The 25,440-nt window shown below is 39.1% G+C and overlaps 1 protein-coding gene across 1 annotated transcript in view; it reads left to right on the top strand.

Annotated features, from left to right (window-relative positions):
- The window catches only part of LOC140936249 (uncharacterized), a 50,550-nt gene that overhangs the window by 17,246 nt on the left and 7,864 nt on the right, over window positions 1-25,440 (top strand). The window contains exons 5-7 of the mRNA XM_073385684.1: window positions 8,070-8,313; window positions 24,323-24,348; window positions 24,696-24,839. Coding sequence (XP_073241785.1) covers window positions 8,070-8,313; window positions 24,323-24,348; window positions 24,696-24,839 — 414 coding nt within the window. The remainder of the gene's footprint in view (window positions 1-8,069; window positions 8,314-24,322; window positions 24,349-24,695; window positions 24,840-25,440) is intronic.

Below are 25,440 nucleotides of genomic sequence, written 5' to 3'. Positions count from 1 at the left end.
GAAGTAACAAAAACATTTTTTGTGAAGGTAAAAGTAATTCTAGATGTTGCAGTGAGGTATTTGTGGGAGGGCTAATTGGTTATGAAAATTTCCAGTCTGTTGAAATGAAGTGGTGGTTGTGAAAGATCTTATCAATAAGCCATTTTACAGTTATGGACGGAAGCGAGGCTGACGGTGACCTTGTTTTGATACAAACCTTCGTGCTTTATGTAAATCAAGTTACTCTTATGCTAACTAGTATTTTTCAAGGAAAATTTCCATAACAAAGCAAAGGAGGTTTGTATCAAAACAAGGTCACCGTCAGCCTCACATTCCCTCAAAGGCTAGGGTGCTGTAAAATAACATACTAGTGCTTATTTTAAACGTTTAGGATTGAATTTCAGTTATTTTTGATAATATTTGTATGGAGAGAACGTGGATAAGGGAACGTTCATATAATATAGAGAAGGGGCAATGAAGATGTTGAGGGGGTGGGGCTAAAATTTTGTGTGTTTGTTCGGAGGTTTGAAAAATCGGTGAGGTCAAAGGGGAGGACGTAAAATCAGGCAATAAAACTAAGGGCTTGATTACATGAACTGGGCATGCTTACTTTGCAGAGATCTCGGCACCCTAGTCAAACGCAACAAAAATCAACTTTGCGATTATATGACAACTGAGCCAGCCCAGTTAGCTGGGATCCCAGTATTGTGATGCTGGGATCCCGAGTGGAAATTTTCCAGGTTACCAAGCGTGTGATACACTTAGTTTGGCTTTATCACGCTTGTCGGGTGGCCGGGCGAACGAACCAAGCGAGAAACAGGACAGCTGGTAACACACTCTTCATGCGCATTACTTGCAATCTCTATATACAAATGGCGGCTACGGGCTGGCCCTTTTCATGTAATGCCTGGATAAAAGTCACCTCGGCAGAACTAGCCAGACCGGCTCATGTGATCAGACTCTTACTGAGAATTGTATTGTTACGCAGTTTGCACGTGAAAGCTTTGGAATTTGCCGCTTCCGTTGTTCGTGTATGAAAGAATACGACTTAATCTAATTAACCCAAGTATTTCAAAAGTAACTGTCACTAATGCAGTTTGCTCTTGAAGATGTTGCACTCTGCCCCTTTTCCGGTTCGAACGTGAAAGAATGCAACTTGTTTACGAGATTATTTGCTCAATGAGATTTTAAGAAATCACCTCCTTTCCGAAAATCTGCAATTAAATTATGTATCGTTCAATGTTGTCTTTATTTATCTCATGCACGATCACGGAATTTTGCGTGACATCTTCTTTGGTACTCGTTCACTAAGAGTAAAAATGTTGTCAAACTCTTGGCAAAAAGCCAAACCCGTCAATTGCAATTATTTTCGACAGATTAAAATTCAAATTTCTGAAAAATCGCCCGGCTTCTATGTAAGATGAAAAATACCGTAAGCTTAAGATTTATAAGTTTTATCTTTTCCGAGCAAAAAATCGTCCTCTGAGAGGACATGTCCTTACTGACAATGAATAGTCTGTACAGTGAAAAAGGGTAATGAGCAGTACTTATGGTCCAGAGGAAAGACATCCACCCCATGTGCTGCGAGGACAATTATTTTTTTAATTCGAATAAATTTTTCTTAGTTAAAGGGGCTGTGTCACGGCAGTCTAGTTCATTTTATTTAATTTTGCCAATTAGTCGCCCTCAATCGCTATAGAACTTAAAGTAAGCAAAGAAATTACATATAAATGACAAAATCAGCGATCCGAGACAAAAAAATATCTCTCCTGAGCATTATTTTTGAAGTTGCAAGCAGCAGGGACAAACTTTGAAAAACTGTTAGGCTGAACAGTTTTCAAAAACCCTAATTTCAATCCGTTTCAATCTTCTTCATTTTTGCCCATCCGTGGCATCTGTTGTTTCTTTTATGTTATTTTAAACCTCCTTTAAAGTTTTAAGCGGTTATTTTCATGTTTCTCTCAATTTAACGGGCATTTTGTAATTTCCTAATTTGCCTGAATTTCGTGTCACAGTTCCTTTAAATTAACTCTTTCTAAGCTAAATTAAGTGCTTTTTTAATCGACAGGAACTGTAAATAGTGTTTTGAATGAATAATTTTTTCTTTTTTTCAAGCGAATTAATTGTAAATAGGATTTTAATAGTTAGCATTGTTGTCAATAAAATTTTTTCATTATTAGTATTAAAAAGAAAAAAAAAAATTTCCAAAGGGAAAATTTTAATTTTTTAATAGTTTATTTTACTCAGTGTACCTTGTTTTTTCCATACGTTTGATTTTCGTTGCCGATTTGATTGCCGTGCGTTATCTGTGGGACGTATGTAACGAGAATAAATGCTGTGTCGTGACACATCTCGCGGTAGATATTCTGGTCGCGTTGCTTGTCTTGTTTACGTTCGCAGGTATTGCGTGCCTATTGCAACTTTGAAACAAAATTATATAATTAAACGAGACTTACCTGTAAGTTGGTGTTTGATTTGAATTCTATCTTGTCATCAGTCCGGAACGAAGGAGTAACATGAGAAGCACGCGCGCTAGCTTATTGAGCCATTATTCAAAGAAAAAGCTTGTTGGAGATCACAGGAACGAAGGAGTAGGGATGGGGAAGTGCCAAAGGGAGGGCATGTTACTCCTTCGTTCCGGACTGATGACAAGATAGAATTCAAATCAAACATCAACTTTTAATTATAAAATTCTATCTGTCATCAGTGCTACGTCACTACGGAGTACCTTGAGAGTTAAAAGCCTGTGAGCTCCAACATGACCCTGCAACGTACCAAATATAAATGGGGTACGTGGTCGTAAATAGGAAACGTAACAACGCGTTCAATAAAACAATAAGAAATGGACTTAAATAGAACCAAGCGAGAAATAGCGTGACAGATATTTCGACAATCGAGATAATGTAATAACTGAGATAAGTGGTAAACGGAACAAAGATAAGATTATATTTCCGGTGTCTAGTTAGCCTGTGCAGCTGAGTCAAAATGAGTCAGAAGAGTTTGACCGAGGTTGCCACTAATAGGCTTGTTATAGTGTTCAGCGAATGTTCGAGCGTTCGACCAGCCCCCAGCCTTGAGGATATCCGCAAGAGGAATTTGTGCGTTGGCGCTGTAAGAGGTGGAGGCTGTGCGACTGCTATGTGCCGAGAATATGCTAACGTCTATACCAGCATTCTGGAGCGTAGATCTAATCCATCTAGCCACAGTAGAGTTGGTGACAGGCTTGTGCGGTTTCGTGTAACTGATCAGGAGGCGTGGGTTGCTGCGCAGCGAATGCGTTTTCGTGATGTAATGTTTGATATAGGTTACCGGGCAAAGACGGGAGTCTGGGGCGAATGGTCGTATTTCAATGGGCGCAAAGTGTTTGCCAGGTCGAGTTGTTTTCAGGGTGTACCGCATAGTGAAGGTAATTCCGGTCGTGGTTTCCTGCATACATGAGGTGTCCAGTTTGGAGAGTGTTTGAGTTCGCTGCGCGGTGACAAGGGCAAGTAACATCGTAAGATTCAGCGTAAGTTGTTTTAATGTCAAGTCGTTAAGGGCCGGAAATGATCGAAGATATGTGAGGACAATGCCAACGTCCCATATAGTGGAGTATCTGTGCAGAGATGGTCTAAGTTCAAAGGTTCCTTTGAGGAAGCGGGTTGCCAGGGGATGTTCTCCAAAAGTCGTCTTATCCGCTGGTGTAATAGCCGAGGACAAGGCGGATCGAGCAGTGTTGATAGCACTGTAACCGACCCCCTGTTTGTAAAGTAAAGTGAGAAAATCCAGGCCGTCGTTAATGGTGGCATGGGTGACATCCAATTGTTTGTTTTTACAATAAGTCACCCATCGAGAGAGGTAGGTTGTGTACTGTTTCCCGGTGGATTTACTCCAAGAGGCCATGAGGATGTCTATGGTATCAGGGGATACCAGTTGGGTATGATCAGGATTCCTGAGGCTTGGTCCTCCCGGACTCGCTGAAGAAATGCGTTGATTACACTGAATGGGGGAAAAGCATAGAATTTAAGATAACGTAAGTTAAGTGAAAAAGCATCAACGGCAACTGCGCCTGGGTCAGGCTTAAACGATACATACTGAGGAAATTGATTATTTAGTCGTGATGCGAAAAGGTCTATTTTCGGGCGCAAACTTAGTTGCGACAGTGCATTGTTTAGGTAGGCCCTATCAACCATCCATTCCGTGTTATCGTTGGTTCGTCTCGATTCGAAATCAGCCTTGATATTGTGAAACCCGGGGATGTGAGCAGCACTGAGCCATATGTTACGGTCGATGCACCATTCGCAAATTTCTTTTCCTAGGCGGTTGCAAGGATCTGAATGGCTAGTCCCCATATGGTTCAGGACTGCTATTGCAGTTGTGTTATCAGTCAGGATTCGAAGGTGGGTATTGTAATGTGTTTTAAAAAAGGTTTGTAGGCCCATGAACACTTCTAATAATTCGAGGTAGTTTATGTGATGTGATTTTTCCTCATCGGACCAAAACCCCCTAGTGCTTGTGTCATTGTAAACCGCCCCCCAACCATTCTGAGATGCGTCAGTGGTGAGGGTGTTTGAGGGTTGTCCATGGGTTATGACGTTATGGGAACTCACGACGTTGTTCACCCACCACTGGAGTTCCTTTTTGCAATCTTCGATGAAGAACATATGACTGTCAAAATCGCCTTTGGCGGTTTTGAGGGCTACGGTTTTGGTATGCTCAAGAATTCTATAATAAAGTTGTCCATACATGACCCCAGGGAATGATGAAATAATTTTTCCTATCACACAGGCTACTTGTCGTATTGTCGGAAGGCCTTGTCCCAGAAGAGTGCCACAAGCTTCTTTAACTTTTAAGGCCTTCTCAGGGGTCAGTGTTATAGTCATGCCGACCGAGTCGATAATAAAGCCTAATAGAACCAGACGTAGGGATGGGATGAAGACAGACTTGTCTGGATGGATTGTAAACCCCAAGGAATCGAATTGAATAAAAAGGTGTCAATCACGTTAGAGACACGAAGATCGTATGTTCTTCCTTGGAGGTAAAGGTCATCAGTGTAAACTAGCTGATTTGTGACCCTTTTTGTGTAATTCGGTAAGCGGCGGTTTTAGCAATTTTGCGAATTTCCTGGGGCAAGAGGATAACCCGTTGGGTAGGCACGTGAACTGATACAGAACTTCTTTCCGCATGAAACGTAGGTATTTCCTGTGAGAGGGGCTTACGCCAACGGTATAATAAGCATCCTTGAGGTCTAGCGAGGCCATATAGCAATTCTTTTCGACTAATCGTATTATTGACTGAAGTGTTTCCATTTTAAAATGGTGATAAGTGACAAATTGGTTTAGTCCCTTGAGGTTTAGAATTAGTCTGCTAGGTCGGCCCCAAAAAGCAGGTCGGAACGACTGGTCGACTCATTTGCCTGGGAGCCAAGCCAATGAAATTCGGCTTTAAGGGCCGGTTTAATCTGCTCTCGGCGTAAGCGGGAAAGCTCCCCGACAGCGTGTCCTAATAGGACAATGGCGTCGATGTTAGAGGCCAGTGTTTCCTTGTCTGTGCTCGGTTGCTGATCCACTAATTTATCGCATACTTTTAGAATTCCGAAAGTGGCTTTCTGAAAGGCTTGTTGTATGTTGCTGACTCTCAGGTCGGCTTTGCGCTTAAAATTTTTCATTTGATCCCAAATTTCTGGGTTGACTCTTACCGTGGTTATGTCGGGACAATTTTCCGGTTTAGCGTGTTTAGCCAGCAGTGCTTTGAGTTTGTCGTTGGGAAGGGTAATGCCCCACCGTTTGGACGCTATGTTAGCCAAGCGTTGGTTTATTTTAGCGCCGACAAGTTCATCGTCAGTGAAGTCAGCCTCTAGAGATTTGAGAAGCTCGACTTCTTTGGGCTCAGTTGTTTTAGCTGTGACTTCGGCCTCTTTGGGGTTCGATTCCTCAAGGAATTCATTTATGTCTTCATCCGAGGGCGAGATACTTAATTCGTCTTCCTCGCGCCTTCGTTTACCAGACGCCTCGTGGTCGTTGTCTTCAGACTCGGAGTCAGCGCTCGAAAGATCGTGGGGGCTATGGCGCCGTTTCTTTTGCGGCTTTGAATCTTGGCGTGCCACAATCGTTTGTAATAAAGAGGCCATTGTGCCCATATTTACGTTAATATCTGAAAGCGTTTTCGCTAGGGTTTCGCCAGGTTGGCTGCTAGACGAACCTGCTTCAGCAGGGCGAACAATCTCAGGTTGAGCATTATTGCCAGTTTGGCTAACTGAGGCATCAGTTCGGTGACTAACGCCAAGTTCAACTTTTTCGGCTGACATGATGGGTAATTACTAAAGGGAAAAGAAAATAAGAAACAATGGTGAGTGGTCGCTTTTCAGATCGAAAAATACTCACGACACTAGGCCTCCGTTGGGTTGGATCCGAAAGAGAGCGTACAATGGCTCAATAAGCTAGCGCGCGTGCTTCTCATGGTACTCCGTAGTGACGTAGGACTGATGACAGATAGAACAAGCGATTTCGATCACTCTACTTGGGCGACGCCCAAGTAATTGCCCCCGCAGAGATTCCGCCCAGAAGGAGGCACTCTAGTAACTCGCGCGTATATTAAGGACAGTACTTACAGTTGAAATATACAGTCAGTAGGCCAGAAAAAATCTCGACTTGCTTGAACAGGGGCCGCGAGGAATCGGTCGCGAGTACGAAATGGTTAGGATGACGTAAAGACAGAATATCCCGAGAGGACTGCTTAGGTAGATTTTATGACATTTGTTATGCAGTCATACGTCGATACTCCTTTGCTTTACGTGTTATCAGTGACATTCTGTGGAGTAGTTGTTTTGAAAGTTATGGACCCAAAGACACTCGTTAAGCGTAGATGAAGTTATAAGGTGCGAAAAACTGCGCATATATAAACACTTGGAGAGTTTGCCAGACGCGAGTTCACAAATCTTTGATTGGAAACCTTGCCAGACACTCTTTCTCTATCTTTGACCGGAATAAAACTCAGCCCTAACAAGCAAGACGAGTCAGCTGACGAGTGAACAACGGCTAGCTTATCACTAGCAGAACGACGGACGATTACAGAAATTCACCGACAGTCAAATTCTGTGCTGACTTATTCCCTTCTCACAGATGTCCTTCCGCTACAAAGTTTAAAATAAGACTAGAATGTGCGAGCGTGAATTGATCAGACGTCCTTTTAATTTCTAAGCCTTACTTTCTGGCAAATAAAATGAACTGAATGTTAAAAGTGAAAGAGAAATAGCGAAAAATTCAACTTCTAATTAAATCTTTTCTTATGGTTTAGAATAAACTGTTCTCGAAACTGAGAATGTTTTGATCAAAGCTGTGTAAATCGAACTGAAACTGTGCATGGAACCTTGCGGTTCCTGTGTTTATCTCACCTATTGTATGGAATGTGTGTGAAAATCTTCGTTATGAATAAGTTTATTTCAAGAGCTACACAACAAGCAAGAGTACTATTGACCGACAATATACAATATACTTCAACCAACACTTAACCATGAAGACGGAATCCACCAGGAAATTGAGTAATTTTACTTTTCAGTGGACAAAAATCTTGTACCAGAATATTTTAAGCCATAACGCTTTCTTTTATACACTTTTCAAGGGCTATAGATATAATTTGTTATCTGTGATATCACCAAATACAATTTCTTATGGGAGCCCGAGAAAATAAATTTCAAATTTCACAGCAATTGAGAAAACACGGGTAAAATCATCAGGCGTAAAATTTCATTTTGTGAAATTTGAAGCTTTTGAAGTTTGTTTTCTCGGGCTTCCATAAGAACCTTTTCGTTGGAGTTATTTCATATAACGTATTGAATCCAATTACATCGAAAAATGTACAAAAGGATGCAATATGCTTGAAATCATTCTGGTACAAGATTTTTCTCCACTGAAAGGAAAATCACTCAATTTCCTCATAGATTTCATCTTAACAACATTGCGGCACTCACACGTACCTGACTCAAAAAATCCTGACATACGCGCGATATAACGACGCCCAAGTGTAAGCTCCGATAGCAGCTTGTTTTACATATTTAAAGCCATGCATAATAACATTGAAGGGAAGATGAATGTTTGATTAATTATTTGCAGCAAAAGGCTCATGTTTCTACTCCAGAGTTTACTCAAGAAAATGCACAAGAAAAGAGAAAGAAAGAAAAGCCAGTTGTTATGACATTGGGTGAATTTAGAATGACTGTTTCTGCAGATGAAGTCAATGCTTCAACAAACTCTGGACATGACCATTTTGTGTCAGAACTTGACAAATTTTTGGACTGGCAAGATGATTCTGGTGTTTTAGATGCAAACAAAAGCAAAGAACGCCTCTTATCAGAAGGTAAATTTCTTCTTTATTTTCTTTCTTATATCTAAATTACCTAGCTAAATATTGTGAAGGAGGGGACGAACTCATTGTGTGTCCTTACCACGATATATGCGTCCTCTGTATCCACTGCTGAACTGTATGCCAAGGTAAATAATGACCTTACTCGCGTTAGGGACTGGCGTCTTGCAAATAAGTTAAGCTTAAATGTCACTAAAACGGAGTATATGTTCTTAACAACTACCTTCAAATTACCTAACTTAGGAAGAGACTTTCCAATTAAGATTGGCAACAATCATGTTAAACGAGTCCAAACAACAAAATATTTAGGAATTCACTTCGATGAAAATCTTAAATGGAACGAGCATGTTGACAAACTTTGTTCAAAAGTCAATCGATCCATCAGTGGTCTAAAACAGGCACGTGATTATGTACCTTTAGATGTTCTAAATACAGGGTGTCCAGTTCCTATTTTTTCCTATTTTTTCCTATTTTTTGAGCCTATTCCTATTTTCTCCTATTTTTAGACTAAAACCTCCTATTTTTCCTATTTTTTGGCTGGTGAAGCCAAAATTTGTAACAAAATTGAAAATGGAATTATAGTTGTATGTGTTTTTGAGTGAAATTTATGATAAAGCAAGTAGCATGTTGATTTTGTTGTTCTAATATTAGTAAAAATGACAGTTGCATTTGTTCTTTCCATGACCTCTATTGCCTATGAGAGTTCTGTTAACATTTTTTTTTGTTACGTTTTGTATAATTTTTTCGTGCACTTGCATGTATTGTATGAAGTGTTATAGTCCTCGTGACTATTGAATATTAGTAAAATCCAACTACTGGTCTATTATCAGTGCTGCGTTCTGATTGGTTGAGCTACTACTAAGCTATATGTTATAGCCCACTAGTAGCGAAAAGTGCGGGCTTTTTGGCGGCAAAAAAGGATTAAAGTCTAGCTTTAACTAGGTAAAATTTTTTTATTCTCGATATTTTTGACCAACCAGTTGGATTTTACAAAAACAATTATTCCTCTCGCCCTCATTTCCTCTGAGCCAATAGCCCATTCGGCCGCTATTGACTCAGAGCCCATTCGGGCTCGAGGAATAATTGTTAAATATTTTGCATAGCCCACTGAAACTGCATTTCAGTAACTGTACATGTTATATTTTATTTTGAAGTCTTGCTCGCTTTTATGTTCATCTATGAAACTGAAAACAGGATCAAGTTGTCCTCTCACAACACAGGCCAGATAAATCATCCAGCGTCATTTTGCATACACCGCGGAGAGCCCGGTTTCGTACTTAAAATTACGCGGTCTCTTGACTCAAACAACCATATTCTCAACCAGCCACCGATTGCAGATTAATGGAAGGAAAGCTTTCCAAAGGACTTTTTTCGATATCCTTCAATGACAACTCAATCGTAAGAAATTTCTATCCTAAGAAATTTCACTCTTCAAAGCTTTTGAAAGATTTGCCGTCAACTTGAAGGGGATTTCCATATGATCACCTTTGATTATAGAACCACGCTCGACCTGTAGTCAGTCATATCATTCCGATTTGATACAGCGTAACAGAGCCAATAAACTAAACGTTACTGATGATTTTCACTCCTTCTTAGCCACGAAAGTTGATCTAAATCCTGTGAACATAGAATCTGAGGACTCGTAGCCTTTATTATAACCCTTATGGAGTACAGGGAAGCTATCTTTGTCGACGAAAGTACTTTTGATTTTCCTATTTTTCTCCTATTTTTTAATGCAAAGTTTCCTATTTCTCCTGTTTTCTCAATCCTGAGTTTCCTATTTTCCTATTTTTTTGAGCAACCATACCGCTGGACACCCTGTAAATACTATTTAAAAATCTCTTATCCAGCCTGTGTTCGACTACTGCGACGTTGTTTGGGACAATTTAGACCAGGGACTTACCACTAGGATCCAGAAATTACAAAATCGTGCTACACGCATAATAACCTTTCAAAGTTATGACGTTCGTTCAGCACAAATACGAAAACAACTAAACTGGGAAGAGCTTGCCTCAAGGCGTCAAAGGCACTTAAGTCTATTAATGTATGATACAGTGAATGGAAATGTACCTAGTTACTTAAGCCATCTTTTCTCGATTGTCTGTGAGAACAACCCTTATAAGTCTATGCTAAGAAATACGGAATATAATGTTTTACTGGACCACGTTCCAAAAACAGAATATTATAAATGGTCTTTCTCATACAGAGGAGGAATGCTGTGGAATTCATTACCAAATGACATAAAAGCGGCCGAATCTAAAGCTATCTTTAAAAGAAAACTGGCTAGTAGGCAGGCAAACTGTTGACTACATTTTACTACATTTTATTATTTGTACATAATTTTAGTGTAGTTGTACAGTATTTACTTCTGTTTCTATACGGCTTTCATGTAAAGAAGTTATGTAACTTATGAAATTATCGTATTCAAATAAAAGTGAATCAATCAATCAATCAATCAAACAATTTGTTACGTGGGAACAGTTCAACACACAACCATGTTTATTAAGCCGGAAAAACTACTTTGCAATAAAGCCGTAGTCAACTAGGGAGGGGAATTCTCCAGCAGGGGTCTAAACAGAATTTAGCATCTGCAACACAGTCCTCTTCTTTGAGGAACGTTTTCCACAGTGTAACAAGGTGCTACCGTGAACAAATAAAAACTGCTGGTAAAACAGCAGTTAGTCAACCAGATTTCCTGTAAATTACCAGCATTAAGCCAGCAAAAATACAAGAACTTATAGCTGAAAAAAGTACGGATAGAGTTGCGTGAGAAAGCTAAAAATCTAAAAAGCCAAAATGCTAAAATCATCAGTGTCCAATTTAACAAGGGTTTCTCACATTCACCGTTATGGTAACAATTCGGATGTCTTCTCTCTCTTTCGTTGTGGCTTCTTGCAGTCTGTGAAGGCTGTTCACAGGATGATTTCCCTTTACCTCTCTCTGTCTTGTTCGATTGGGTAGCTTGTGAGGCACGATGCAAAACCTGTGTATCTGCATCAAACGTACCGACTTTACCTTTAGCATCATCCACACCAGTTATAGCCACTTGACCTTTAATAACGGTCCACATCAGATTTGCCTACTGTCAACGCTGCCAGAACCGGACCTAAAGACAACTTGGCAACAGTTGCAGTAGGTTCGCCCCGTCTTGTTCCTGCTGAAACAGGATATCAAGCTTGATCTCTGAGTATCATCAACTCGAGATACAACGGGCATTATAGTCTTCCTCTGGACACTTGCTTGTCATAGTTTCTCTACTGATGTTTGGCCGCCTTTCCTTAATTGTCACCACACTGCCACTTATGTGCAAGGAAGTCGGTTGCAGGGCCAATGCATACTTGGTATGAGACGGAACAGCATCCAGAGTTAGCTCAGTGATAACATCCAAGGAACCTTCAATTTCCCTTCCCAGCATAAGCTTGTTTGGCATTTCAACAGTGGAGTCATGGATGGAACTTATGTAAGCCATCATATGCACATGGGAAGTTTAAAGTCCCAGTCATCTTGACTGTCTTTCAACTTGCTCAATGTTCGATTGTAACTTGGCTGCCTCACTGTGGATTTAGTGGGTAGTTCTAGTTGACTTGGCTTACACACCTCTGACATAACTTTGGACTCGAAGCTGGTCCCATGGTTGCTGTGTATCTCTCATGGAACCCAAAAATAGCAGAAAAATCACCCACTAATTTTTTAGGTACTGTGGAAGCTAAAACAACAACATTCAAAATGAGATAGCTTTCAACTTTCTGTCCACTTTCAAGCTTATTTGCGTGAGGGGTCAAAAGAAGAGGTGTGAGTATATGTCCATTGCAAAGCTTTCCATCAGTGCCAAACTACATACTGCTTCAATGGCAAATGTCTCTTCTTACCCAGCTGGTTTTAGCTTTTCACTCATAAAAAGCTCTGACTTTCTTCTTCACATGTGACGTTGGTCCTGGCCAGTAGTATTGAGACCCTAGTACGTCAGTATTTTGTTAACAACCCGGTGATGTTGTATGATCATGGTGAATTTTGTTCTGGTACTGCTTTCCTCTTCCCATCTCCAACACAAACATTAATCATCATCTCCACCTGGTCCCACTGGGCCCAAAGTGTATTAACAGTGGGTTTGTAAGGAGAAAAACATCTTTCCACTTTGACATTACAGCGCTTGTCTCGTTAAACTAAATTTGACCTTGAGGCTGAAATCTGCTCTCCGTTGGCCATGAAGGTACTCCCGAGTCCAGGACGGTTCCCATCTTATTGTGTTTCACTTATAGTTAGGTGGACTTGGTGATAAGGTTTAGAGTTAGCTGAGAAGAACTATGTTTCACCCTGTTTAACTTGAGGAAATTTTCCATCTATTCACGCTTTCACAAACCCTACAGGCTCGACCTGTTAAATGTCAGTTTAAACAGCAACGCTAACCATTTGTTTAACCTTCCACTCCTTACACTACTTACAACCACTACTACAAAAATCTTTGCCCTTCTTGATATTTAACCTTATGGGAAGGGGGGGGGGGGGACTTTATCCTCCTGGACAGCTGACTCTCTAGCTCCTTGACCTTCAGTATTGTGCAGAGGGGTACATGGTAATTTCTTATGTGAAGTTTGGCTCCTGGAAGGGGTGGCAAAAAAGCTTCACAAAGTCCACTACCACAAACAGTTCTTTTCGTATTACTCATTATTTCCCTTTGCTTTCCCTTAAACTACGCAATGCAACAAGGTGTTCAACTCGATGCTTCAACCGACCAAGAACAGCTCTAGTACCATGATTGCTGATATCTATGTTGAGTAAAAACTCTGCTGTAAAATAGAGTTCCACTGATAGCCTCTCTCTGGAAGAAGGTGCTGCAGGATTCACAGCCTTTGATTAGCAGTGGTAGACATTGACCTCGAGTGGATGAGTACTACTGCTTCACATTGCAGTTGTATTACTACAAGATGGCATGTTATACATCGGAGGCTAAGTTGCTGACCACTCGCACTACAGCAGTCGATCTCCTCTTCATTGATAACAAGTCTGCGTTTGGACTAGGTCAATGTTTGCATTCATATCTGACAAGAAATCTATGCCTAAAATCGCGAAATTCTCAATACTCACTACTAGAACACTTGTATTAGCATCTTGGCTTCCAGTCCTCACAGACAACTGCCGTGTATCATATGTAGTGGTTTGGCGCCGATCTGCTACAAGCACTTGTAAACCGAGGCAAACTTTCAACATTTAGACAATCTCTTGTAGCGCCCTCAGACTTTTATATGGCACCTGTGTCAAAGAGGTTTACATTGTTCATTAAAGCTCCTAGACTTTATATACGACACCTGTGTCAAAGACGTTTACATTGTCCATTAAATCCAACAAAATAAAGTCTGTAGGGTCAGGATTTCTGGTGAGTTACGACGGTCTCTATTTTCACTGCATAATTAATTAGCTCACAGAGAAATTCATCCAATTATAAGCCCGCGTGGATAAACGTCCAATCTAGTTTCCCTTCTTTGATTGCTATTACAGCTGACTTCATTGCTATGTATATACCTGGATATTCAGACATGATTTGACGGTCATGATTCGACAATACTAACGTCACGTTTGGCTTCGCAGTACGTAGACGGTTGCAAAAGTAAAGGTAGGCGAGAGTTTTGCCCTGGAATCCTAAACAGTAAGAGAAACATCTGGCTGGCAAGGGAAGCTTAACACCAAAAGACTTGAGAGTAACGAAGCTAGAATCCCGACGAATGTGTATTACCTGAAGAGGAAAGCTTTATTGCGTGGAAAGCGGCGACATGATGCAACATGATGGCTTGTATAAACCTGGAGTTCGATTGCCGAGTGCGAATGTATTTCTGTAGGCGATTTCGTAATGGACGAAATGTTATCAATGCGTTGAAAAGCGAAATAGTCCCGGATGTTTTATTTTTAGTCTTTTTTCCCGTATGACAAGGTTTCGGTATTTTGGCGTTTTTGAATGCCCGCAATTTACGTGTCACACTGATGTAAATTTAGTTATCAGGGAGGCAAATTTATGTTTCCTGAAGTTGGTATTTTTTCGTCCTTACCTTTTGCGGAAGAAATCAGCCGGTACTAAACCTATTCTTGACTACTGTGTCTTTTTGGGGAAGTTGTAATGCAGGATTATTCGATGAGATTTACAAAGTTCAAAAAGGACATGCGCGTATTATACTACATGCTACCTTTTCAGGCTAAAACCCTGCCGCTTTTTCTGGAATTTGGTTGGTTACCTATCAATCAAATCTGTATTGAAAAAAAGAATGTTTCTGTTCAAAAAAATCCTGGATGGACGTGCACCAGATTACCTCCCTAAGAAACTGTTTTCTCTAAAATACCACAAGTCATATGATACAAGGTCTCGGTTGTACTGTCGCCTTCCTATTCCACGTACCAATAGCATGAAGCGAATGTTCTTTTTTGATGCAGTTAAACTGTAGAATAATGTCAGTGACATTGATTTAGTCTTCTTTTCTGATGTAAAGAAATTCAAAAGAAATTACTTTGATTTAGTCATGTCATGTCATGCCATGCCTGACAGCGTTAGAATTGGCAGAATTGTTTAGCTTTTCAAATGACTTTATATTTTGATAATTTATTATCTTAGTACTTTAGTATTTAATCATGTGAAAATTCGAGTAAAATCACGCCTCGGAGCTTTAGAACGGACAGATTTTTTAGCTTTTAAAATAACTTGATATTGTTTAATTACTCGTTATCTTAGTACTTTAGTATTTGGTTTAGTATTTATTATTTTATTAGGGAACTTAAGAACCACGACTTTCATTGACGGTGAAGAATTTTTAGTAATGTCTGACCTTTTCGAATGGAAAAATCTCTGCTTTCCGTACGAAGATTATTCAACTTTCAACCTGAATGAGATGACCGAGTCCGAGTGTCTATCAGGTTAGTTTTGGAAAAGGAGACATTCCGATGCGATAGCTGTTTTCCATATAAAGTTCATTTCCTCTATATTAAAGATATATGATTTGCCTTTCCTAAATACGTACAACTAAATTTATCACTTACGAGTTCGCTCGCTCGGCCTCCACAGCTCAGTGTTGTCTTCGAAGTAAACACAATTCATCAGTCGAATTTTCAATCAACATCGCTTGTTAGGAGAAAAAAAAAGGATACCTGGATTTACGAGGATTAAAAAAAAAACAAAGCCCTTGAAAAATCGCCTAAAAACAAGGAGTTATACCTGCCAAAGCTTGTAGATTGAAGGACGACGTGATTCTACTGTGTTTGGCGTCGTCGACGACACCACGACGACGAAATTTGCTAATCACGCTTGCGCATCGACGGTATCTCACTTCCGGTCGTCGTCGACAAAGTCGTCGTCGTGGTTCTTAAGTTCCCTATTATTTTAGTGATTGTTGTATTTTAGTATCATAGTCTACTACAGTCTAAATGTAAAAAGAACGCTCTTAGTAGCGTTGAGTGTCGCTTGCTTGGAGCCCATGGGGCTTGGAGGTTGGTTTTGTTGTCAAAGGCGGTGGTATTGTTAGGCTACTTTCTCGTTTTGATACAAAAGAAGTGTTATAGCGTAGCTCCACGCGCGCTCAAAGCGCGCGCGTGGGCACAGCCCCATAGCTAAGTAAATCTACCCTTGGCAGAAAATGTGGTAATCGCGTGACCGTACACCGACCGCCGTCCGTCCGCACCACAGGATAACCAATGTTTACTCTCACACTTTTAGCTAGTTTGGGAGCCCAAGAGAAAACTTATTGCACATCAATGTTGTGATCAATTGACAGCAATCAAAACAGGGCACACGCTGACCAGTATCACCTGACCGTACCGCGGGCTCAAGTGTCGACCCATCGAGGTGGAGTATTTTTTTGAAGTTATCCGCGCTGACAAATTACCAGTTTCAAATGATCGCAGGCTCAAGTTTATTTTTTCTAAGGATTCATATCAAATATGTTGGTTTATGTCACTATGGCCCCGCACTATTAGGATTTTGATTTCAAACTGACCTCGGAAGCAAAAATTCAGCCAGTTTTTTTAAAAGTACAGGCGGGGATGACCTTATCGTACCATGGTCTCGAGTTGGTCACGCTCTACGTCCAATTTTTATACTCTGATTGGTCAAAAATTTGACAGGTGAGTTCATGCGGAAAAATTATGCAGCATCTTGAAAGTTGATTACTTTGACAGCTGAAGCTGGCAGAGTTTTGTGTCAACTTGTGATGTTTTTAACTGTCTTTTTTCTCTGGATGTACAAAATGAAATACAGCTGCTATCAAGAGTCTTCTGTTATTCATGGCTGGTTTGCTTACTGGGTTTTTGGTTGAGAAATGCGTCGCTTGTCAAAATTCGGTAATTCGATTTCGGATGGCATCGTTTTCGTTTTTTACCTTGCTTAATGCGTAAGAGGGTCTAAAAGTCTCAAGCAACTGTGGCCTTCCTTGATAGCTTTCAGGAACTGAATCTCGTATGGTAAGCTTGAGTAATTATTGTATTTGATGTTTGTTTTTGTTATATCTAATTTCATGAAGTCTTGCACTGACAGTTTATGCGGCAACTGTCATGCACGTTTGTAGGATGTGAGTCAATGATCTGACCTAGTATCAGGTTTGATATAAGCTTACAGAACTTTACCACCGTTTTCCTTGATACGCGACTTTCCAAATCAAAACACCCGCTGAAACGTTTCCAAAATTTCCGTCAATCATACTCGTCATACCATATATGGAAGTGTTGGACTGGGCCTGAAAATTTAAAATATGGCGGCCGGTCGAAGTTACATGTAAACATGGTGGCAAGTTATTCGTTAAATTTGCGTTGGCGAGTAGTGTATTTACTCGTTCAGGGATTTACTGTCGAACGTGTTGCTAGACTACTTCACGTAGGGAAGACGTTTGTAAAAAAGATTCGAAATCTTTACCAGAACACAAAAACAGTTCATTATCAATGACGGCCGGGTAGAGTGAGAAAGTTGGAAGGTAAGTAAGCTTACGATTTGAACTGAGGTTTTTGTAATCACTTCTCTAAATGAGCCTAATTGTATCAAACGAATACATAACCATTGTTTTTCTCACCTGGACTTAGCACAGGACGTGTTATTCATAAGAAGGGTAATCCAGCAATATCCAGAGATTTACGAGGATGAAATACAGGAATGGATACAGTTCGCACTGGGAAAGACAATTCACGTGTCCACGATCGCTAAGCTATTGAAGAAAATGGGCTTTACACGAAGAAAGGTACATATTGCATGTCTTATATTTGAAAAAGAAGAAAAACAGTTTATCACGTCATTGAAGCACGGCAGACTATGAAGCACGTACACTTCCATATATGGTATGACGTGTATGATTGACGGAAATTTTGGAAACGTTTCAGCGGGTGTTTCGATTTGAAAAGTCGCGTATCAAGGAAAACGGTGGTAAAAAGCCTTCAGATATATTTGCTCACCACAAATAGAAAGGAAACGTTCCGAAGAACATTTAGTTATAAATTTGGCTGTAGAAAGAAAACTTTGAGCGATTTTCTTGCTTCGAGGAGTTCACCTTCGAAAACAGTAAACACCGCTCCGGGAAGCCGGCACTTTACGCTTAAAGACTCAGGATTTTTAGAGACACTTTAATACTTGTCTTCGTGAATGAAAATTGTTGTCTCTGTAAATGTTTCACCTAATTATATTTCTTTTTTTGATTGTTAGTAGTCTCTCTTGCAATTTTAATCGCTTGTCCGTGCCGTTTGTTTTTATCGTTCATGAACATCGCTTGCAGGAGTATTCAAAAATGTCGCGCGTATCAAACGCTTGATAAGATTACACATCGTTATAACTGAAACCATTAAATAACAAATAAATAATAATAATAAATTCGCTATTATGTTGAAGCGTAACTCTATTAAAGTTCATTCAAACACTCGACCACACTGACAGCTCGCACTATAGAAACGAGAACCAGCTGGCCGTATGGGTGATTTTGGAAATTTTTGGACGGTTTCGCTTAAAGCCCACGATTGATCGTCCTGAATATTGACTGGTGCAATTTCTCTTGAAAAATTGTGAAATACCGCATTCTGTCCGAGGTCTGTATGATAAATAATACTGTTTCACCTCAAATGTGATGTATAATAATTATCAAAGGTTGGTTTAAACACCCCCAGATTTGTTGGCAAGAATTTGTAAGTAAACCTGTCGAACGCAAAAAAATTCGGCGTGATTTGTTTTCCAAGAATTTGTTTTCGAGGCCTAATCTACTGTGATCTTGAATGTGATCGAAGATGTTTGCTATGTTTTGGGTGTACATACAAGGTTATCAATTCGATGTAAGATGTTTCACTCTAAATAACTTAGCCTTTCCCTCAAAAATCACATGAATGTGCCCTTAAGTTAACTGATTTGTGGATTAAAAGTTTATTGTTTGATTTAAATTATAAATTTATTAATTGGAGCTTCGCTTTTAGCCCTGGCTAAATCTATATATTTTGTCATAATGTAAATACTCAAAATGTAAAAATTGCTAGGAGAGACAGGCCGCACATCTGGCTTAGTTTCACACCGGTGTAAAAGCTTTGGAAACCTTTTACATATTGATATTGCTCCAGTGAGGAGAACTCTTTCAGGGAATTTACACTCAAAACATTGAAAGATGATTTTTATCAGTATAAAAAAAAAAAATAAAATAAAACAATATATAAATAAATATATATATATATATATATATATACCCGTTTTCAAAAAGGTTTTCATACAGAGAGATATATAGATAGATATATACTTTTGTTCTCTTGCACGTGCGCCCGTGTGTATTTTTCACTTGTTATTTTCCAACTTGTGAAAAACTCGGTTCAACGATAAGTTTTTTCGTCGTCGGGTTTTTTGTTCCAATTTGAAATGTCGTTTTGAGTTTTTTTTTTATTTAGAAAAATACATGCGCCCTGCGATACAAATTTGCAATGGCGAATTATATGGCTGATTTTGGGAATGAGGAAAACATCCCACGAAGCAGCCGATCCGCGAGTTATACGGCGTCACCGAATTGGTAGCCCAAATGCTATGGCATCTGTAGCAAGTGACGAAGCATTTTTATTGATAGAGTGTATTAAAAAATGCGTTGTCCAGGGGCGTGCTTAAGAGAAACTGTAGACTAACTTGAAAGCATTTGTGGCCGAGAGTTTATTCTGTCTTCAATGACACGTTGCCTTACAGGCCGTGATTTTACACGAAAAAAGGTGAGACATTAAGATACATGACCAGCTCATCATGGTTATGATAAAGTCTGCTTCTATGAACCTCGTCATCGTCTTAGTCCGTTTTAATCAACTGCTATAATATTGTTGCTCCTTCCCACATATCCAATATGGACATCCACCGTCACATCTTCCTTCTCAGCGGTTTCGAAAACACATTTTTTTCATTTCATCTGCGTTGTTTTAAAAATGAAAATCTTTGATGTTTTTCCCCTTATCCTGTAACGACAACAATTATATGATCTACAAGTGACCGAATTCCTCATTCTTTAATTTTCAAGAGAATGCAAATCAAGAGAATTGCAGACAGTGCTCGTGCATTATTTTTTTAACTGACAAATTGGAACAAAGAACCTGACGAAAAGAAAATTTATCGTTTAGCCAAGTTTTTTCACAAGTTGGACAATAACAAGTGTAAATGCACACGGGCGCACGTGCAAGAAAACAAAAGTATATATCTACTATATATCTCTCTATATGAAAACCTTTTTGAAAACGGGTGTATATATATATATATATATATATATATATATATATATATATACTTCTTAAACTTGAATAGAATAAATTTTGGACTGCGCTCAACTCTGAGAGGAGCAGTGACAATAATGATCAATAGTAGTAAGATTTCAATTCATCGTTTTCCCGGAAAACATCAATAAACGACTGACCAGCATCTCATCTAGCAAGAAAGTTTTCAACGACGCGATCCCACCGTACCAGAAAGCGCTTGACGAGAGCGGCTACAACCACAAGCACACATACAACCCACAGCCAACGCGCAACAGAAATCGCAAAAGAAAAGTCATTTGGTACAATCCCCCATGGAACGCTAACATGAAAACTAACCTGGGAAGAAAGTTCATAAACATCATAAACAGATGCTTCCCAAACGAACCCCTCACTACGCAAGATCTTTAACAAACACACGCTAAAGCTCAGCTACTCCTGCATGCCTAAAATTAAGAGCATAATCTCGTCACACAACAAGGCAGTCCTTTCAAACTTCTACCAGTTACAAACACAAACAAATGACAAAGAATGCAACTGTAGACAAAAAAGACCAGTGCCCGCTTGACGGAAAATGCCTCACACAAAATATCGTTTACCCACAGGGAGCCCACACAATCTGTTTGTGTAGCCGATTGTTATTTTATAGTAAATGTACTGGATTTACCGTTTGCTTCACCTATAGCGATATATCGCTAACTATGTATATAAATCAATGATAAATAAACGTTGAATTACCTTACCTGTGGTATATAGTCGTCGTTTTACGTCAAAAGCGGTTTTTTGAGCGACTTTGAAGGAGTTTGAATTCGCCGTTAACTGTTCCTTATAATATCTATAAATATTGCATGATGAGTGTGGCTACTCTTTGACCACACGAAACAGCGTTGTCGCAATAAAACGATGAATTGAAATCTTACTACTAGTGATCATTATATATATACACCCGTTTTTAAAAAGGTTTTCATATAGAGAGATATATAGATAGATATATACTTTTGTTTTCTTGCACGTGCGTCCGTGTGCAATTTTCATTTGCTATTGTCCAACTTGTGAAAAAACTCGGTTCAACGATAAATTTTTTTCTTCGTCGGGTTCTTTGTTCCAATTTGAAAAGAACATGTCGTTTGAGTTTTTTTAGAAAAAAGCATCCGCCCTGCAATACAAATTTGCAATGGCGAATTATAGGACTGATTTTGGGAATGAGGAAAACAGCCCGCGAAGCTGCCGAGTTATGCGGCTTCACCGAATTGATAGGCCAGTTGTCATGGCATCTGAAGCAAGTGGCGAAGCATTTTTATTGACAGGGTGTATTAAAAAATGCGCTGTCCAGGGGCGTGCTTAAGAGAAACTGTTAAACTAACTTGAAACCATTTGTGGCCGAGAGTTTATTCTGTCTTCAGTGAGACGTTCTATTGACACGAAGTGCTGTAAGTAGAGTGCGTGATAGTCAAGTACAAAGCTACCCGTATAAACACATCCGTGACACATACGTAACGTCAGACAGGTAGTTAAACCTGCTTCTAGTGGTAGCCGAAGGTGAAATCATTGATATCTCAAGTATTTATAAAGTGTAACGCGACGTCACATCTTAAGGTGGCTCGATACAGTTTTTCAGGGTCAATACCTCCCACGTTTGAGCGTAAACTACGTCGCCATAAACAAAGATTTGGAAAAATTGACACCACAGTTGTATTAGATAAAGATGAAAATTTGTTATGATAAGGGGTTGCAATGACATCGGAGTTGTCATAGCAACGAAATGACGCCATTACCTATTTTGCTTGCAGCATGATTTCTCGGCACTGGGCACTGTTCTTCCAAAATCGTTTACTGCAACTTTTTCCTACAACAGCCGCCTCGATGTTCGTGAAGTTTAAGCGAAATCTGTAAGAGCGTTATCGAGATATTTTGGGAACAAGTTTTTATGGTTAGAAATACGTTAAAAAATGGACAATCTTGATGTTCGACTGTTATCTGTACTAAACGAAGCGCTTTTGACATGCAATTTCACCTCCTAGTAGTTTCAATCTTTTTAAAAACGTGTGTGAAAGATCATTGAGATACCTTCAGCGATTGCTAGAAAGAAGGATTTGATTAGTATGTATCAAGGCGCTCTTGTTAGCGATAAAGTAGACATTTCGGTCTACTTTAACAAATTACAGGACAACTCAGATTAATATTAATCCGTGGATTATAATAATAATAGATTATAATATGGTTATTATAATCCGGTAATAGATTATTATAATCCAGTAATAGATTATTATAATCCAGCAATAGATTATTATAATCCAGTAATAGATTAAGGCACGGCAAAAATTGGAAGGATTAGATTATTATTAATAATAATCATCCGGATTAATATTAATCTCTATAATAATCCAGATCAGAGCTATGACAGACAAACTGCAGACATTACACGCTGAACAAGGGACTGACGGGACATAACACTGATCACATCAGTCACATGATCACTTGCATATGTTAGAGATGGTAGCGATGTTGAGCCTAGAAGTAAATGAAAAGGAACAAGCGCCTCTGGGCTAGCGAATCCGTGCGGTGGGCATGTGTTTTTACATGAAAGGGGACCTTAAGAAAGGGAATAACTACCAGCTGCGTAGGAATCGCGACAATCCCAAAGACACTAACTGTTTCGAGGTTTGGAGCTGGCATATCACGATGGCGACTATGAACATGAATTTCTGAATTTCTGAATTTGGATGCCACCAGCTAACCCATCAATAACAATGGCTCCTTCTATGACACCAATCCTGAAACCCAGTCCTCTAACACAAACTCCTACTTAAAGTCCAGCATATACGCAGACGGTCTAAATCATGAAATGCTCCCTGGGAAATAACTATCTCTATGGATCAAACTCAGAAAGACTGAGTCTTTTAGAAATAACTGGAAAAGATTCAGGATTTCCTTTGATGATGTGCGCACTGACATCCCTTTCACTTTGTTATTTTTTTTATTATACGTTAAAAATCTTCATGGCCCTGCAAAAAATTCAGTTGCAACTGTATTACCAGCAGAGCTGAGACAACTGCCGACTTCTGCTACTAAAATATAATAACGTATAATAAGGAGTGCGGTTATTGACTGAATGTAATTAAGAGTTTTGTTCACAAACTACTAGCACAAGTAGCAAATTCGTCGTGGTTAGAATAGAATATTTTCTTTATTGAGACTTGTACAAATTTGAGCTATGTGGGATTATATTTATCAGATTAATATTAATCCTGATCTCAAAGCTCAGTTATGGATTATATTAATCTATTACTGGATCTAATATTAGGATTAATATTAATCTGATTAATATTAATCCAACATAAGATTAATAGTAATCCTAATTGATCAAGGCACGGCTCAAACCTCAGTAATGGATTATAATAATCTATTACTGGATTATAATAATCTATTACTGGATTATAATAATCATTAGGATTAATATTAATCCGATTAATATTAATCCGAGTTGTCCTGAAATTAGCGAATAATTTTTAAATCGCTCGATAAATTTTTTAGAAAATTTAAGAATCTTGACCTTAACAACTACGAAAATCTATCAATACAACAAAGTGAATCTATTTAACCGTAGATTTCCAGTAATTGCGACAATATTCTGAGAAACGTAACGCCTTAGTACACCACAATAATATTTTCTCCTCCAGCTAGGGGTATTTAATTTTAATACACGTGCATAATTACACGAAAATCAGGGGCCTCGATTCGGGGAAAATTACATTATTGCCAAAAACGTGTTCAACCTACATGGGTCATTTCAATCATCGCTGAAAATAAACCGCATTCTCATCACTAGACCCATTTACATACAACGAACGTCGTCACGATTCTAATCCCCAGTTTCCACGGTCTTCGCTAGGAACGCGTAGCCTACAATCTAGGGAAGACCGACGAAAAAAAAAAAACGCCTGCATTTTAGAGTTAATTATGCACCCTTTTGAAAAAGAGTGTCATCCATTCAAGGGAAAATTCTTGGTCTGCAGTTGATAATGTTTCCCAGCTTCGGTAAATCCTATCGTCTGTTTTTGCTCAAAGCATTGATAAATGGTTTTACATTCATCAAGCGCACGTTGCTTCTCTGGGACAACCAATTTCCTAGTAGACTAAGTCGATCAACATGAATATCATCCTCGAACTGTCAGCAATTTAGATCTGGCATATTTGAATCTGTTTGTTCAGACGAAAAGTTTTGGCTGTAGTCGTTACCAATTCTTTTTTACGGTCTGCATTCCAATCGCTTGTTTTTCTTTCACATTAGGAGCTACAAGTGACAATTTGATGCAGGTATGTAAGAAGAGTGCAATAAAAAGCCTTTTTGACAAACTTGTATTGGAAAATTAGCAACATAATTTTAGCATTCCCTTAATGGTCCCACTTTGTTTACCTGTACTTCTTCTTGTATTCAACATGCAGCATAACGGAAACAGGAGAGGGTGTTGAGGGTAGCCCTACTAATTATCTTTAGAAGATATAACATTTACAAAAGATATTTCCTGTCACAGGGTCATATTTCCCATCATTGGATTTTTACTATGCTTCACTATAAATTTGATTATAGGAATGTAATAATAAAGTTATTGATAATAAATGGAACAAATGGTGTTAAAATTTGTATCTTCTGCTTTCTTTAGGTTAGACTTCACGATGAGGAAAAACCTTCGACAGTTGGAAAAATGAAGACTGGCAAATTGCCTGCCAGCCAAAAGAAAAGCAGTAGATCAGAGAGTGAACCTAGATCAAATCAAGAGCAACTCATACAGCCAGCTCTAGAAAAAGTTTGTTACTTGTTATGTAATATAGGTCGTTAGTCAATTTATGTGCGATTGTGTATATTTGAACTAATATATAACAATTGTTCACCGAAGTGGAGGTGGCTAGTATGGGATATTTACCGAGGCCGCGAAGCGGCGAGGAAAATATCCACTACTAGCCACCGACACTGAGGTGAATAATTGTTTTAGTTTATACTAAAACAGTGAGATAATTGAGCACAAAATGATGATTTTTAACTCATTTACTGTTGCCAACGATTACAATTTGGCGCGCGATGACCGAACGGCCGCGGTCGTCGCTTTTTCTTAGCGACAAATAAAAGTTTTGAAGGCGTTTGTTTAGCTCTTGCGGGGAAGTTTCTTCAAAAGGAGTCGTGAATTCTGTTTGTATTTAAGATAATTCTGTAAAAAAGATTATTAAACTTAGTTTTAAGCTTATTTATGAACAAGTCAACTAAATAAAGTAACGCAAGACTTAAGCTTAATTTGCATAATTTGTAAACAAAAAACTTTTTCACCGGTTTTATCGATAACTATTCAAGTAAAAAAGGCAAAGCTTTACCTGTTAAAACTTCCAAACCGAACTTCGTCACCTTCTTCATGT

This window comes from Porites lutea, chromosome 5 (genome assembly GCF_958299795.1).
Source record: "Porites lutea chromosome 5, jaPorLute2.1, whole genome shotgun sequence".
Taxonomy (NCBI): domain Eukaryota; kingdom Metazoa; phylum Cnidaria; class Anthozoa; order Scleractinia; family Poritidae; genus Porites; species Porites lutea.
The sequence above is the reverse complement of the archived record's forward strand: the minus strand, read 5'-3'. Positions and strand labels throughout refer to the sequence as shown.